This window comes from Phyllostomus discolor, chromosome 5 (genome assembly GCF_004126475.2).
Source record: "Phyllostomus discolor isolate MPI-MPIP mPhyDis1 chromosome 5, mPhyDis1.pri.v3, whole genome shotgun sequence".
In the NCBI taxonomy this organism is placed as follows: Eukaryota; Metazoa; Chordata; class Mammalia; order Chiroptera; family Phyllostomidae; genus Phyllostomus; species Phyllostomus discolor.
In genome coordinates, this window is record NC_040907.2 from 27,939,678 (window position 1) to 27,955,937 (window position 16,260).

General features: G+C 59.8%; 1 protein-coding gene across 3 annotated transcripts in view; it reads right to left on the reverse strand.

Annotated features, from left to right (window-relative positions):
- Positions 1-12,081: 12,081 nt before the first annotated feature.
- Positions 12,082-16,260, reverse strand: part of HIVEP3 (HIVEP zinc finger 3) — a 424,903-nt gene continuing 420,724 nt past the window's right edge. For 2 of the 3 annotated variants that reach the window (XM_036025860.1, XM_028513009.2), the window contains 2 exons: positions 14,474-15,372; positions 12,082-13,324 (listed from right to left, as the gene is read on the reverse strand). In XM_036025860.1, the coding sequence (XP_035881753.1) occupies positions 12,521-13,324; positions 14,474-15,372 (1,703 nt within the window). In that variant the 3' untranslated portion in view covers positions 12,082-12,520. The remainder of the gene's footprint in view (positions 13,325-14,473; positions 15,373-16,260) is intronic. The other variant, XM_036025861.1, reaches the window with a different exon arrangement.

Consider the following 16,260-nt stretch of genomic DNA (forward strand, 5'->3'; position numbering starts at 1 on the left):
CTTTGGCTTCTGTCCTTCTTAGGCCATACGTTCTATGCAGGAGAGACAGTGATGACCCCTCCCCACCCCAGGGCTGACCTGGCAGAGTCCTTGTTCCCACCTTAGTACCTGCCCTCTCCGGGTACCCCAACATGGCCCCCACCCAGTCTCGGTTGGTCCCCAGGGATGGGCACCGGCAGAAGAGGTCGAAATCCCCAGATGGCTCTGAGCCCGACTCCTCCCTGTGTACGGGTCTTATGTGTTGGTAGCACAGCTATGACCTGAAGAACACTGATGATGCGGGGGCCCAAAAGACCCCCTGTCACCTGGGGCCAGAGATCCCTCCATCTAGGACGGCGCTGTTCGTGTCGCCCGTGGTGCTTGTGCCTTGCTTGCAAACCCCTTTCCAATGGCAGAGGCCACACTGCTCAGTGGTTAGATGCTGGGCTCTGGACCTGGACAGCCCTGGGACCCGGGTAGGGTACCCACCGCTGCCCCTCAGATCCCACATCTATAAACGGGGAGCAGGATCCCCTTTGTGAGTGTCCAGGGAGTTACCAGGCACAAGTGCCTGAGCACACGGTGATTGTTGGGTCGTCATGAGCGCTGCCCAAGTTGCAGTCCCTTCCACTTATCTCCATCGTCTCCCCTGACCTGAGTCAGCGACAGCGCAGCTCCTCCTGTCCATCTCTGTGGTTATAGATTCTCCTGCTTCCCCAGAGAGGAAGGCCACCCGGTGCAGCCCCTCACAGCTCAGACCAGGCCACTGCGGCTCAGAGGGAGGCAGGGCCGGGCCACCCTGCAAGGCAGAACCTGCTCGCTGCCTCAGGTAGAGGACAACAGTCTGTGAGACTCTCGGCCTCCAAGTCCCAGAGACTCCGAGGTCACAGGGTGTTGGGAAACTGGAGAGCAAGTGTCTGCACATGCCCCCTCGGCACAATTCTTGGCACCTGAGAGCCCCGCCTCAGCCTGGCTTGCCTGCCCGGATTCCTGCTGTGTGGTTTCCCCTGGGCCTCTCCCTCACGTCCGCTGGCAGAGCATCCCCAGCTGTTTGCATTCCTCTGCTGTGAAGACGGCCACCTTAGGGCCGGGCCGGGCCTGGCTAGGACACTGCTGAGTGTGGGAACGTGCTGGCGAGGATGTGCAGGGGCACACCTGCAGCCACGTGTCTCTCTGTGCCCGTGCATAGATGTGCATGTGTGCGTGGCTGTGCCCCATGTGTCCACGTATGCATGGGAGGCACCGGCACTTGTGTGGGTGTGCGTGAGCCCATGAGGGTGCAGAGGGGCTGTTGTGCAGGAGAAGACTTAAGATTCCCTAGGGGTCCTACAGGCCAGGGGACCCACACTCACGTACAGTGTGGGGGGCGGTGCGTGTTTCCCACAGCCGAGGGCCCTTGCGCATGTGAGGGTCACGTACTAAGTGTGGCCTCACTTGCACCAAGTTCACAGCCATTGGAGGAAGCGAGAGAAGGGGGTCAGCATGAGCCTGAGTGTGGAGAGCCCACTTGCCTGGCGGAGCTGGACGTTTTGCACAGACTCCCCGGTGTAACCGGCGCAGCAATCCCAGGAGGGAGAAAGTGAGATCCGGGGCTCGGAGAGGGCCTGTCACTGGCCCAAGTTCACACAGCCCATAAGTGGCGGGGCTGGCCTTCACATCCACGTCTGCCTGACTCCGGAAGCGTCAGGGCGCAGGCAGGGCGAGAAGGGAAGGGAGGTGCTGCAGGGGCCGCAGCACAGCGGAGACCTGTGCCCTGCGGAGCCCAGGCCAGGCCATTCCCGGGCGGGGCGGGAGCCTGGGAGTGGCCCATCCAGGCCCCTCATATCCTAGCCCCCCCCACCTTGGCTGGATAATCACAACAAACGTGCATGGATCCGTTGCTCTGTGCCAGGTGCTTGTGTAAGAGCTTGGCGTGTAGTAACTCATCTAATCCTCCTGACTCTCTAGGAGGCCAGTGCCACTGTCGGGCTATTAGTATGACACTATATATATACAATAAATATTACACCAGATACAATATTTATATCCTGTCACAACCGAGAATACAAACAACAACTATTCTCCCTTTAGAGATGAGGAAACTGGGGCACAGATACGTTAAGTAACTTGCCCCAAGTCCCACAGCCGAATCATGGCTCGCGCAGTGTGGCTGCACAGTGCGAATGCCCGAGCTGTGCCCCCGCCGCTCGGGCCAGCATCTCCCGTTGCATGAGACCCAGGCCTCACGCCCCCTCTGCTGGTCAGTCACCAACTCCACCTCCATGTAGGCCCAAGGAAATCGAAGGCCGGGTGCACCTGGCCCCCATCTCACAGATGGGGAAACTGAGCCTGGACTGGTGTAGTGCCCGGGCCTGAAAAGATGACTCCTAATGCCAGAGCCTCTCCAGCTTTCCCTGCTTCTAACTTGCTGTGGGACTCGAAGCAAGCACCCTGCTCTCCCTGGGCCTCAGTTTCTGCTCCACCCCAGAGAGCAGGTAGGAAGGGCTGCCCCAAAGTTTCCAGCTGGGGAGTCCCAGGAGGAGGCGGGCAGGTCTGGCAGCAGGCATGGAGTAGGCAGGCCAGGGAAGGTGAGACGGGGCCAGGGCCGAAGCTGAGGCCCAGAGCAGGTTTTCCCAGGCTGTGTCTGAGTAATCCTGCCTCTATATTTGTCTCTTCCTTCCTCAGGCGAGCAAACAGAGCCCAATGCCAGCCCAGCCCGCCACCTCCCCCCCCTACCCCGTGCCGGCACCTTTCCCTCACCTGCCCGCCTGGTGGCCCTGGAGAGCACTACAGTCTTTGCCCCAAGTTCAGCTTGGCCCATGTGGGACACACAAGGCTGCTGGAACCCAGTGGCTTCCATGACAAAGCTCTTTGGCAGAGGTGGCCAGGGAAGTCCCACACAGGCCTCTGCACACAGTAGCAGCTATGGCCATGGCCTGGGCAATGGTGCGCTGGGGGCCGGGCGAAGCCCTGCCCCACTCAGGGACAGAGGGTCCCCTCGTGTCTGACAGTGACTTTCATTTCTCCATTCAAGCTTCAGCCTCAATGGCAGTTGCCTGTCCGTCTAGGGGCTGAAATTCGCAGGGGAAGAGGTCCGCATGTTGCAGTAACCTGGAGTCGGACTGCTCCGGGGTGGAATCCTGGCGCCCTGATCTCGGGCAGATAACCTTTCTGTGACTCAGTTTCCTTAGTTCTCAAATGGGCCAAGCCTTTGGACTCCCCAGGGATCTTGTGAGCACGAAGTCAGAGGCCTTAGGAGCCGACACACAGGACGAGCCCTGCTGGGGAGCAGCTACCTGTCCCCACCTGCTTTACCATCCCATCCCTGACCCACAGCAGTGACAGTGGCCCACAAGGGGACATGCGAGTATACAACTTCCACAAAAGGCACACACTGGTGGTGGGCACCCCTGATCCGGAGTGGTGCGTGCAGCCACAGACCCACGATGGGATAGATGCGGTGGGGCTTGGGCCCTGGGAAGAACCAAGACCAGAGAAGGGATCAGAAGCTAGCTTTGCTGAGATCTGAGACTATTCCCAGAGGTGGAGGGGGCAGGCCAGGTGGCCAGGCAGGCTAGAGGGGCATCCTGTCAAGACACGGCTGGGCCTGGCTCAGGCCCGGCTCTCTTGTCCCCTGACCCCAGCTGAGATCCCCGCTGCTGGTTGGGCCCCTGACCTCATTCTGGCCTCTGCCCTGGCAGTGCCACTTTCCTGACCTCTGGGAGCCCTGGGCCTGGTGCACGTGCACCCCAGCCCTCCCTGCCCCCCGGGCTGGATTAGGCAGAGTCCGAGGACGTGCCAGGCTGGCAGGCTCACGGGTGGGGCAGGTGCCGGCCCTGGGGCTGCCCTGTGCCGACTCAGGACTGGGCTGCAGCAAGGCCTTGTATGGCTCTGGCAGGGGAGCTCGGTCGGCAACACCCATCAGCTGGGCTGGCACTCCCAGCCAGGCTGCCCGGGCCCCAAACCACCGTAACCAGAGCTGCCGGGAGTTGGTGGATTAGCATGGCTGCCTGCCCACCCACCTGCCCATCACCGGGGCTGCTCTTTTCCTTTCCTAAAAAGGCAGCCGGGCAGAAGAGCTGGGCAGGTGAACTCGGGCCCGGGGCAGAGGAGCGTTGGGTGGGGTGGTACAGGTGGCTTTGCCGAGGGTTTGGGACTCTCAGCCCTGGCCTTGGGCCAAACTCTCCCTGGCTCTGGAAATCAGTTTTCTCATTTGTAAAAAGGGGCCGTAGGCAGCTGTGTCTCCCTTAAGTGGCCTTGATGGGATTGGGGGATGGGTATCCTGAGGTCCCCCATCCCCGACCCAGGTTGGAGGGCTGCTGGGCAGCAAAGAGGCCCAGATTCTCTCTCTGTGGGGAGCCAACCACTGCCCAAATGCAGGGGCTCAGTTTGAAATCCCAGCTCTGCCACTTACCGCTGCGACTTTGGGAAGCAGCTTCGCCTGGGCGTCTCCCTCCTCTATGAAGGTGGTAAGGTGGTAAGTGCGCCCCCACCCAGGAGCTCATGAGCCCAAGGTGACCCCGCGTGGTGCAGCCCCAGTGTGCTCCCCTTCAGCCCCTCTCCGTCCTGCCCTGACTCTCCCTTCCTCCTGTTGCTCTCTGTTAATGCCCATCCTGGGCTGGCCTGACTTCTGAGGCTGGCCCGCCTGCAGTCACCTGGCCCCAGGAGTTTCTAGGACAGAGCGCGGACTCCAGGCCCTGAGCTCAGAGAGAGTCCAGGTCTGGGAGTGAGGGCGGGACCTTTGAGCCCTGAAGGCACAGTGCAGCCCTGGACTGGGAGGCAGGCAAAGCTCGCCAGGCCTCAGTGCCAGACAGCAGTGCAAGCCCTCCTGAGGCTCTGGGTCAAGTGTGACTGGGGTCGGTGGCCCTGGCACTTGCCAGTGTGAACTTGGACTCTACCTTTCACCTACAAAGTAGGGGTGTGTGCCCTATTCTGTCTCACTGAGAAAGTGAGAATTACTTCTAGAACTCTAGATAGTAGCCATGGGAAGCCCTGTGGCAGGTGGGAGGGGCAGGTGGCTGGTCCTTCAGAGAATACACACACACTTTCCGTGCTGTCAAGTGTGGGAATCTAAGCCCTGAGGCTCTCTAGGGTTTGTTAAATGCTGGACACAGGGCCTGGCACAGAAATGGGGCTGCTTGTTTCTGCAGCACAACAGCATCTGTCCTGACTGATGCACCCTGGCTCAGAGCCCGGGTCTCCACCCAAGCGCCGCAGTCATCAGAGGTGACCGCACTTTCCCCTGCAGGACCCACTTGCCACAGTGAACACGCACGTCTGGCCTCTTCTTCTCCAGTGGCATCTCCTCCCCTCCGCCTCCGCACCCACACTGTGGTCAACACTGGCTTCGTCCACAACTGTCCCAGCTAGATGTGCAAAGACAACTAACTCGCAATCTTTTTTTTTCTGTTTTTATCCGAATCTGTCACTTGACCACTGACCTTTTTCCATTTGCCTCCTCCCCAGCCCACAAGTTCAGTGGTCTGGGATCTCACCTCTTCATTTGCCAATGCTCTCACCTCCCGTACCCCACTGTCCATCTGTCCCATGGCCTGGCACAACCCCCACCCTGGATGCATCTCCCAGCCGCCTCCTCCCTGCCCGGGGCAGGCTGCTGAGCGTGGCTGGAGGAAGGACCCGGGCGAGCAGAAGTGGCGGCCAGCCCTGGCTGTCCCAGGTGCCCTGCTTGGCTTTCTCCTGCTCCCTTCAAGGGTCATTCACACCTGCTCAAGCCTCCAGTCTTTTTCCCCAGCAGCTTCCTCCTTCCCACTTGGCAGGTGACTTCACTCATTTCAAAGAGAGAATTCCTCTTCAGGAGTGCCCTCAATGCCCTGTCCCCAAGCAGCAGCCGGACGCACTGACTTCTCTGGGGTCGCCGCAGAGGGGGAGGAGCGGCTGCCTTTCCTCTGAACCTGGCAGGCTTCAGTCACACATCTCCTTCCCACCAGCCCCCAAACACATCCAGATCTTTCTTCCCTGGACCCCAGGCTCCCTCCAGCTGCTGCCCCAGGCCTCTGCTGCCTTCCGCCCCAGGCCCCCGGGCGGGTGTCCAGATCTGCTCTCTCACTCCCTCACCTTCTCCTCAGTCCTCAACCACCACCAGCTGCCTCCACCGTTTATTCGACACCCAACAATATTTACGAAGGGCCTGCTGTGAGCCGGGCACTGTGCTAGGCCAGCTTTTCCCGTAGTCAGTAATGATCCCCTTGGTGCCGAGACAGCCAGACCCTCAAAGGTTCTTAGTGCTAAACTTCCAGGAGCATGTTACCCTATGTGATACAGTAGGCGGTTAGACAGACATGGGCAGAGTAGGAATGATGGGCCAGGTACAGAAGGTCACCGGGGTGGAAAGCCCCGGTTGCCTAGCAACAAGCAAAACTGGGAAAACAAGTAAGGTGGGACCTCAACCCCAGGGTGACGTTTCCTCCTCTGGCATATGCATGGTCATCCAGTTTAGACCCCCCTGACCTTGCATGCTGCTGGTCATATAGTTTGGGCTCTCCCCTGACTTTTCCTCCCCTTAGAGGAGGAACAAGGGGGTCAGAGAATAGCTTTATACGACTCCCATACAAGCCCTTGCACGACTACTCCTTTAAGCATTAAGCCCCCAGAACAATGAGGTTCTGACCAGCATCAAATAATCCTAGGAACGAAGTCTCAGGCCTGTTGATTACAGAGACAGAGGTGACATCCAGGCCTCAGCTGTGTTTCAGCTCCGGGCCCAGACAAGCAGCAAGATCGGACGAATGGACGCTGTAACTGACATCAGGACCAGCTGCGTTGACTAATGGCCCCTGTCTTGGTGCTGACCAATCAGCAGAGACCACGATCCTGAAAGGTCACACCTGGAAAGCGAATGAATATTCTGTTGAGATCCTCCCCTAAACTCCCAGCCTTTGGAAACTAGAGAAAACCCTCGAGACCAAGGACCCAGTGCTCTCTTGCACGTGTGCATGCTCTCTCTCTCCCCGTCTGCGTTTCTCAAAGAGCAGAAGGACAGGGTTCCGAGAGCCTCCAGGCTGGTGAGCGCGCGCAGGTGCTGGGGGAGTGGTGTGCTCACAGAAAGTATGAACTCCTCTTATCCTTACAGAATAAGCCAGTAAATGTAAGCAAATGTTTCTCTGAGTTCCGGGAGCCGCTCTAGCAAATCAGTTGAACTCAGGGAGGGGGCGGTGGGAACCTCTGATCTATAGCTGGCTCGTCAGAAGCACAGGGGCGCAACCTGTGTTTGCGGCTGGCGTTGAAGTGGGGGGAGTGGGGGCAGTCTTGTGAGACTGAGTCCTTAACCTGCGGGATCTGGTGCCGTTTCGGGGCCAAGATAGTGTCAACGTCGAATTGGTTGCTAGGTGGTGTGAAAAAGAAGAAACCACTTTGGAGGACCAGCCCCCCCATGTTTGCCCATCAGCCTCCTCAGCAGCTCCTTCCCCTCCTTAAGGAGTTTTCCAGGAAAGGTTTCTAGGGTGACTCAGACTCTCATTGGACTACAGCTTTTGTTCTCTCTGCCACAGCAATTATGGCCCCATGTGATTGGGTAACTAGTGATGTCATTATTTGCTTAAGGATGGTCTTTCCTGTTAGAACGTAAGCCCCGTGAGGGTGGGACCCTCTGCTGTGGTCCACGATTGGCCCCTCGCTGGCTCTCAGCAAATCATTGAGTGCAAAAGGTAGGGACCCAACCTTGTGACCCCAGGACCCCGAGCAAGGCCTGCTCAGAAGGAATTTGCTGGAGGCTCACTGTGTTCGAGGCTCTTTAGACCCTGTGTACACCCCCTCACTTACCTCACGATAACCCTCCGTGTTACAGGGTAGGAAACGGAGGCCCACCCAGGCTACGTAGCTTGCCCAAGGTCACAGGGGCAGCGAGTGACCCGTGCCATGATCTTATCCCACGTCCATAGTGAGTCGAATGGTGACCCCTCAAAATTTAGTCCCGTGTTCTAATCCCTAGAACCTATGAGTGTGAATTTACTTGGAGAAAAGGGTCTTTGCAGATGTAATTAAGTTAAGGATCTCAAGGTGAGGTCTGTCCTGGATTAGGGTGGGTCTCCCATCCAATTGCAAGTGTCCTTAGAAGAGACGGGTGGGGGTGGGGGCAGGGGGGTGGAGGGAAGAGAGGGACACGTGAGAGGGCAGAGCTGTGAGGGCAGAGGCAGAGGGCAGAGTCCTGCAGACACACACCAACGTGTGCCGGGGACTGGCTGCCACCCCCGGGCGCCAGGAAAGAGGCACCGAGCAGACTGCCCCTCGGCCTCCAGAAGAAACCCGCCCTGTGACACCTTGACCTCAGACTTCCGGCCTCCGGAGCCGAGTGAGAACGCAGTTCGGTTGTGTTTAGCCACCTTGGTTGTGGCAGTGTGTCACGGCAGCCCCGAGAAACTCACATAGACCCCACACCGTGTGGCCACTTCGCCTGGGGTCTCCTCGCCCGGCCTGGAAGGGAGGGGTCACAGAGCCGCCGGCCATGTGACTGTGGTCTGGTCACTTACCTTCTCTGGGCCTGACTGCTCTGTGCAAAGCAAGCCCTTGAGACACCGGCGCCCCTCCGACCCTGGCCGCCTACATGGAGCTCTCAAGGACGACCACGAGCCAGCTGAGCAGGGCTATGTTGGGATTTTCAGATTTATTCCAACATGCTGTTTTTTTTTTAAAAAATATCCTCAGGCCGAACACTCAGCCAGAGCTGTAATAAAGGCAATTATTATACGTGTAAAAACTTCTCATTCACAGTACAGATGTAGTTTACAACAAAGGTCACACACATCAATACCGAGCGTTTTCTTCCTTTTGTATGGCAGACTCTGTGCTTTAGACCTGCATGGATTTTTTTTGAGTTTTTTTTTCTTTTGCACTGATATATACCATACCAACATTGCAAGATGCAAGTATAGAAACTGGAGATTAAATAAAATTACAGGCAAAATTACCCCCTCCCAGTGTGGTTGCTGTACATATCTACAGTACGATTTTTAGAATGTATTGCCGTTTAAGAACATAGAAACTCTCTACAGACAATTTCACGGACAGAATACATACACCTTTTAGAGGAAAAAGGCAAATATTTATCTTACAGAGAGCGTGTATCTTACATTTGCCGACACGTTTCCTTTTCCCGTTTCACTTTTTTTTTTTTTTTAACACTAAACTGAGTAAAGGGATCGTAAGTGCCGGAGCAGTGTTCTAATGGGAAGCGGACTGGACTCACGACACAGAAGCAGAGCGTGTGAGACAGGCCTCGGGGACGGCCTCCCCCGGTCAGTGCTGTGGGTCTGTCCCCAGGACGGCTGCCCAGGCAGGACTTCTGCTGAACAAGGATTTGTCGGAAGAAGGGTCTGGAGAGGAGCCCGAGCTCAGACATATTGCTTGTTCCCGTGTAAGAGGGCCAGGCGGGAGTGCAGCAGGGCCGGGCGGGAGAGGTCAGGAAGCTAATTCTCTCAGACTTTCCCCTGCAGAGCGCCTGTGGGTCTGGGAGGTGCAGGTGGGAGAGTGAGCAGTTCACTGCCTCAGGCTGGGGGCGGGGGCGGTGCAGGGTATCTCGGTGGGCGGGGAGGGGGCCTGGGGAAATGCGCCTCAGAGAAAAACTGGGTTAGTATCCAGAGTGACCTTGAGCTTGCTGAGGGTGAAGGGTGTTCTGGAGGGTGGGCCTGGGGCCAGTGGCTTAGAACCCCCAACAGAAGGCAAGAGTTGTCTGCGAAACCTCAGCATGTGTTCCTCACCGCCCCCCCGCCCCCACCCGGCCAGCACCCCCCGAGGACCAGAGCTGGCCTGTGCTGAGGAGCGACTGTCCCCACATGTTCACAGAGCGAGCAACAGGTGCCTGTGCCAACCAGCCAGCGCCGCTCCCACCACCATCGCCCCCTCAGCGCGGACAGCAGGGTCACAGGCAAACCGGAAACACGGATGTGGCCGGGAGCGGGGCCGGGGCCTGGGAGCGGCATGCAGCGAGTCTCTTTCCAAGTTAAGAAGCTGTGTGGGGGCCGGGCCCTGTGCCCCAGGAGCGGGAGGGGAGTCTGGCAGGGGCGTTAGGGCTGTGCCCAGGGACACAGGACACAGGACCCAGACTAGTGGCATCAACTCCGTCTCTCTGAGCACCTGTGTGGGGCGGCAGCCCTTAGGCCAGATCCTGTTTGTGGAATGTATCTCTGTTACTGAGAGATGGGTCTCCGGGACTCCTGGTCTCGGTCTCCCCTGCTGGCCACACCATCCATGTCTGCACCTTCCAGGAGGGAAAGCTTGTGGGTGGGCCGTCTGAGTACAGAGGGAACGGTGCTCAGGGGAGGTGGGGGCGCAGAGCAGGGGAGGGGTGCTCGCACCCCCAAAGTCAGGGGCTAGTCCCACAGAACACCCAGTCTGCGGCTTTGTGGCTCTGGGGCTGGAAGATGGGGCCCAGGGAGATTTCAGACCTGGGCTGAAGCAGTGCCTTTATCCAGCTCCCAGGCCTCAGCGCTTGAAGTCCCTAGTCCAGGGGTGGGACTGAGAGAGGAGGGCAAGGAAGGACCTGGCCTGGGTCTGGGCTGGTGCTGCCTGGCTCCTTCCCACTCCCTGCCCGGCCAAAGCAGCGCCACCACTGTGGTCAGGGCCCGGCGTGCTGGCCTGCTCCCAGGGTGGGCGAGAGTCCCGAACACTGGGTCGAGCAGCCGAGAACTGCTGAGAACTGCTTGCTAATCACACCAGAAGCACCGAAGCACCGTGGAGCCCATCGGCCCCCAGGAGACCCTTTCCCTCGTTCCCCCTTTTTGTCTTAGCTCTGGGTGAGGTCAAAGGAAAATGAACCAGTTGGTGCGGTGGAGGCTGGGCCAGTGACTGGTGTGTCTACCCAGCAGGGGCCAAGCAGGGCAGGGCCCTGGACTGGAGGGAGAGGGAGTTACGGCTGAGTTCAGGAGCTTGCAGCAGTGCAACCCTCTCCACCTTCCGGGGTCGTCTGAGCAGCAGCGCAGGAGCGCTCTGCAGGTGCGGCATTCCTGTGGCCTGGCTGTGGGCTGGGGGCCCAGCCTGGGGAGTCCCTGCTCTGCCCCGTGGCCTCGGCGCCCAGCCTGGGTGGCAGCGGGGGAGGCACGTGCTTTCTCTCCCTTGGATAAACTAAAGACAATTTCTGGAGGGTTGGGGGAAAACCCCCCTCTTCCAGAGCAGGGTAAATATGCTAGAGTTCAAATTCCACATTTAAACTTGAGATTTTAATTTCTGGCTGTGTTATTTTTCTCACAAAGCAGGTTTTTGCCCCAGCAAAGGCAGGGCAGCTTCTTTGGAGGAGGACGTGGGGGTGAGGATGGGGGCTCTAGCCGGGACTGACCGCTTTGGAAAAGGATCGAAGTGACTCAGGACATTGAAACGGCCCCAGGTCAGGAGACTCTGGGGGTCTGGGGGTGGTACCCAGCAGCATCCTTTCTTCCCACCGCCCTGAGGGGGGTGGCGGCCTGGCAGTGTGGGGGCTCAGCCGGGGGGACCAGTCCTGCAAACGCCCTGTGCTGGGCCCTGGAGAAACCCAGCCGGGAAGGGAAAGGGCCCTTTGAACCCCACGGGCCAAATGTGAAACGAAACTCAAGCCCCAGCTTCTGGAATAGCAAGGTTCTGCACCTTGGATCTTGACCCTGGGGGCTGGGCCCTGCCACTCCAGCCTTGAGAGTGGTTTCCAGAACAAGGCAGACAGCCTGCGGCCAGGGCCCTGAGAGCAAGGCCTAGGTCAGGTGCTCAGGAAGCAGGAGATGGATGGTCAGAGCTCCTTTCTCAGCCCAGGGTCTGGGGGTGGGGTTGTGGGGTTGGGGGTGGGGCTGTGGGGGTGGGGGTGGGGCTGTGAGGTGTGGGGTTCCACTGCTCAAAGGCCAGAACGGACCCAGGTCTCAGACCACCTGGGCATCTGGGAGCCCTGGCCTGGGGGAACCAACCAGCTCCCTCCTACCTTCTGTCTGCTATTATTTTGTGTTGAAATCCTAGGAAAGGAAACAGTTTCTTTTTCTTGGGAAAAAGAAAGTTGGAATTTTCTGGGCTTGCCCGTGAAGACTGAGTGGAATCTCCCTGCCTGCGTCTGTATCCCTCTGTCTGGGGCCACCGGCCCCTCTGCTGGCAGTGAGGGGTAACCGCTAGCTAGGGCGGGCTACAGTGGCAATAAACCGGACATAAACGTCTGTACATAGAAGTGCTTGCTTTTGCATTTAATTATATATTTTTTAAAGTTTTTTTTTTCTCCCTCAGTGCATCCTCTATCCCTCAGCAAATGGCCGCCTCTGGCCAGCCTTGTGGGGTGGCTGCTGACCCCCGCGGTGGAGCGTGAGGTCCCCCTATACCCTTTCTGAAAAAAGCACAAAATATTCACAGCCTCAAACTCCTCGTGGGTTTTTTATATGTGTGTGTATGTTTTGTTTGTTTCTTTTCAAGCAACAAAAGGTACAGAAAAAGGCACAGGTAACTGCATACATGAAAAGGTACAACCGAGGGGGCTGAGCAGAGGCTGCTGGGACACGGGGACAGACGGAGGGGCAGCCCACGAGAGCAAGGTGGTCGAGGAAGCTGGCTGGAAGCGTCTGTTGCCGAACACTGGGAGCCAGATGCTGCAGCTGTTGGAGAGCGGCTAAGTGCTCGGAGAGTCCCTGTCCTCGGGCTGGTGTGCCGGCGCCCCGGGCCCCCCGCTTCCTGAGGGCTCGGAGGGCCCCTGACTGGTCCTGGGTTCCCCAGAGAGGTTCCTCCTCTGGGCCGGGAAGCGAGTGGTGGCCTCTGCCAGGCAGCCCAGGGGACTGCTGCAGTCCAGCGGTGGAGCAGCGGAGGCCGGGCGGCTGGCCAGCGTGTGTGGCGACTCCACGTGGGGGCTCCAGGACCCTGCCTGGCGGCCCTGGGGTGGCTGGAGCTGGGCCTCGGGCAGGGCGTGGGGGCTGTGCGTGGGCGCGGGCTCTGCAGATGCCCCAGCCTCACAGGCCTCCTGGTCGGGAGGCCTGCCTGGGCCTCTGCTCGTCCTGTCCCTCTCCCTGGGGCAGTCCCTGCCCTCCAGCTCCGAGGACAGTGTGAACTTGGAGACCTTAGCCACGGGGGACACGGAGGCTGACGAGCTCTCGGTGGGACTCCAGCGGCCTCGCTCCTGGGCCTCCCTGGCCCCTGTCAGGTCGCTGCCACCCCCTGAGAAGCCACTGACCCAGGTGGGTCCCGGCAGCAGGGTGGGCTGGGCCCCGGGCCGGGCCTGCACCATCTGGATCCCGCCGATGGGAATCAGGGGGCATGGGGCGCGGGCCAAGTGCTGCGAGTGCAGAGGGAGGTGGCTGAAGACGTTCTCTGTCCGGGCTGGGGTGTGGCCGTGGAAGTCATGGGGGGCGGAGAAGGGTCGGGAGGAGATAGGATGAGCAGGGCCAGGTGAGCAGGAGGGACTTCGGGGCTCGGCCTTCTGCTGGGGTCAGAAAACAAGACAAGGTACGGCCAGGTTATATGCTAGTCCACGGACACCTCGAGGCCTAAAAGAGAACGGGGGGCCTTGCCTGAGGTCCCAGAGCAAGTCCCGGCTCCCTGCCCGTGAGACGGCCTGTGCACGTGCCCTCTCTGCCACGGCGGGCGGCCCACAGACGCGCACTGGCCTGGAGCTCACTCGGGCCGCGCTCGTCACACCTGCAGCCAGTGCGCGTGCCTGCGGGGGTGGGGGTGCTCCGGGGAGATGGGCTGCTATGGTCCCCATGCGCTAGCTCTCTATCTGGGTCCTGCGGAATCTTCTGTTCCTACAATGGCCTTGACCCAACTTTAACCCTGGACCTGAGTTCCCAGTCAAGGCTCCTGATCTTCACCCACCACCAGGAATTTAATGTGACCCCAAACTTAAAAATGCAGAGACTTCTACATCATGCTCCTCCAGAAGCTTGAATCCCTGGTGAGGGTGTTGATGCTGCTGGAGTGAAGGGCTGTGTGGGGCCATGACACACACAGTGACAGTGACGGTGTCGGTGACGGGAGGGATGTGGGATGGGGGTGGAGGGAAGTTGACAATGGTGGTGCTGTCAGGGCTGGGGATCACGACGGCATTGGTGGCAGGAATGGTGGTGACAACAGCGGTGACCGCTGCTGATGTGGCAGCCCTGACCGAGCTGACGAGGTGGTGGAAATGGTGTGCCGGTGTGCCATGATGGCTGAGAGGGTGTTGGCGATGGTGACAGTGACGGTGCTGAGGGTGTGACAGGGGTGGCATTGGCTGCGGCATCTCTGAGGATGCTGGTGACAGTGATGCTGAGACGTGGGGATTTAGGTTAAGCTCTGCCGTCTGCTCAAAGAACAGGTGGGGATGGGGAAGGGGACGGGGGGGAGGGCACAGGCACAGGGCCGGCTCCTGAGTCCACGCTCCGTGGCTGCTGAGGCTAGGTCAGCTGGCCTCAGGCGCCCGGCATGGCGCCTGCCACAGAAGGTGCCCGCGAACGTCTGCTGAGTTATCGGGGACCGCTGTGCGGACGGGGCTGTGTAGCTCCAGGCCTGGCACCTCAGGGGAGAGCGACTCCGCAGCCCCCCACCCGCCAGGAGGAGCGAGAAACCCAGCCCCTCCGGGGCAGGAACTCACCCACGTGGAGGCACAGGTCTCGGGGCTTCTGCCAAGAAGCTTGTGAGGTAGAGGCGCGGGCCGGTAGAGAGCCCGTGGGGCCAGCCCCGAGCGTGGGCCGCACTCGCCCGCCGAGGGGCTGCCCGGCCCAGCCAAGGCCCACTTCCCCAGCAGCACGGACCGTGGTGGTGACGCAGCCTGGCCTGGTGATGGTCTCCTGGTGGGCGAGTGTCGGGGGGTGCCTGGGTCTGCAGTGCCCTCGTGTTCGGGGGGCAGATGCACTCGAGGGGGCAGCTCCCTTCTCAGGGGGTGGGGGGAGAGAGGAGACAGCTCAAGTCTTGGAGACTCACAAGGGAGAGGGCCGGTCTGGGAGCCAGGCGGGCTCCGGGCTGAGGCCTGTGGCTCTCGGGCCGGTGAATGTCTCTGGGGAGACGAGTCGCTTTTGGTTAGTGGGTGTTTGTGGGCAAGTGGTGAGCGGCTGCTTGCTTCTTTGCCCGGGGACCACGGCCTTCTTGGGGACAAGGCCTTAGAGCTCAGGGCTGAGCTTGTGTCCTTCTCCACGGGGCCCGGAAGGGCTGGTCCCAGCCGGGGGAGGCACAGAACGCTTTGGCTGGATGTGGAGCAACCACCTGCTTCCGAGACTGAGCCGCCCCGCGTGGCCTGGCTGCCAGAGGTGGCATCTGGGGGCCACGGGCCCCGAACGGGTGAGGAGTCTGCGGGCAGCGAGGCGGGCGGGCGCGGCAGGGGTGCCTCTGAGGACGGTCCTGGTGGCTCGTCCTGGCTCTCATCCTCGTCCTCATCCTCATCGTCATCCAGGTCTGAGTCCGAGCCTGAGTCCTCCAGGTCTGAAAACCGGTGCTCCGCCACCGCCTCTGAGCCCTCCCGCCCTTCTGAGTCCTGGAATGGGTCGTCACTGGTTCCTGCAGGGCGAGCACAGGAGGCCCGGGGTCACAGCTGGCCCCACGGCTCCTCCTGGCCAAACCCCAGTGTCCTCGTCTGCAGACTGAGCCTGAGAGCCATGGCAATGGCACGGGATCATTGAGAGGACGAGGGACACGAAAAACAAGGGGACACTTTGCAAATAATCACAGTGAACAAATTACCTCGCACCGACCACGTGCCGGGTTAGGTTCTAAGGGCTTCACGGCACTCGCTCATTCAGTCCCGACAGCCCCGTGAGGGCGGCACTATTCTTGTCTTCACGTTACAGGTGGGGAAACCGAGGTAAAAGAGATTGAGTGACGAGCCCGAGTAAGGTAGGTAGAGAGGCTGGACTGAAGCACAGCGAGCAAGACAGGCCTCTTTTCGTTGTTCTGATTTATTTGTTAATACGCCAGCACTGGCTCTGCCACGAGCAGGCGAGTCCCCTTGCTGTGCTCAGGCTCCCCGTTTGTTAAGAGGGAGTGACGGTCCCACATCACAGGATTCGACAGTGAATGCATACCCACCACATGGCGAGGGCTCCATGATTATGCTCTGTTAATACGGCCGTGAGGAAACCGATTACTCTGGGACACGGTGGCCATGCTGGCCAGTCCAGCAGCACGGGGCTCGGTTTGTCTAAACGTGCACCTGCCGCCACGGCCAGGCTGCTGCTCGATGCTATAGTGGCCTCCGGCAGGTGGCAGGCCCTAGCCTCTGGGGGTTTGGCCAAACGGGCCTCAGGCAGCAGAGCAGGGCCCCATCCTAGCAGTACCTGCCCAGAGGACCTGCTGCCCCTGTAGAAACCTAAGCTGCTCCCAGTCGGGGCGGGGGAGTGGGGAGGGGAGCTTCGAAATATCAGCCTCCTGGTCTGGCTTCTGGTAGGG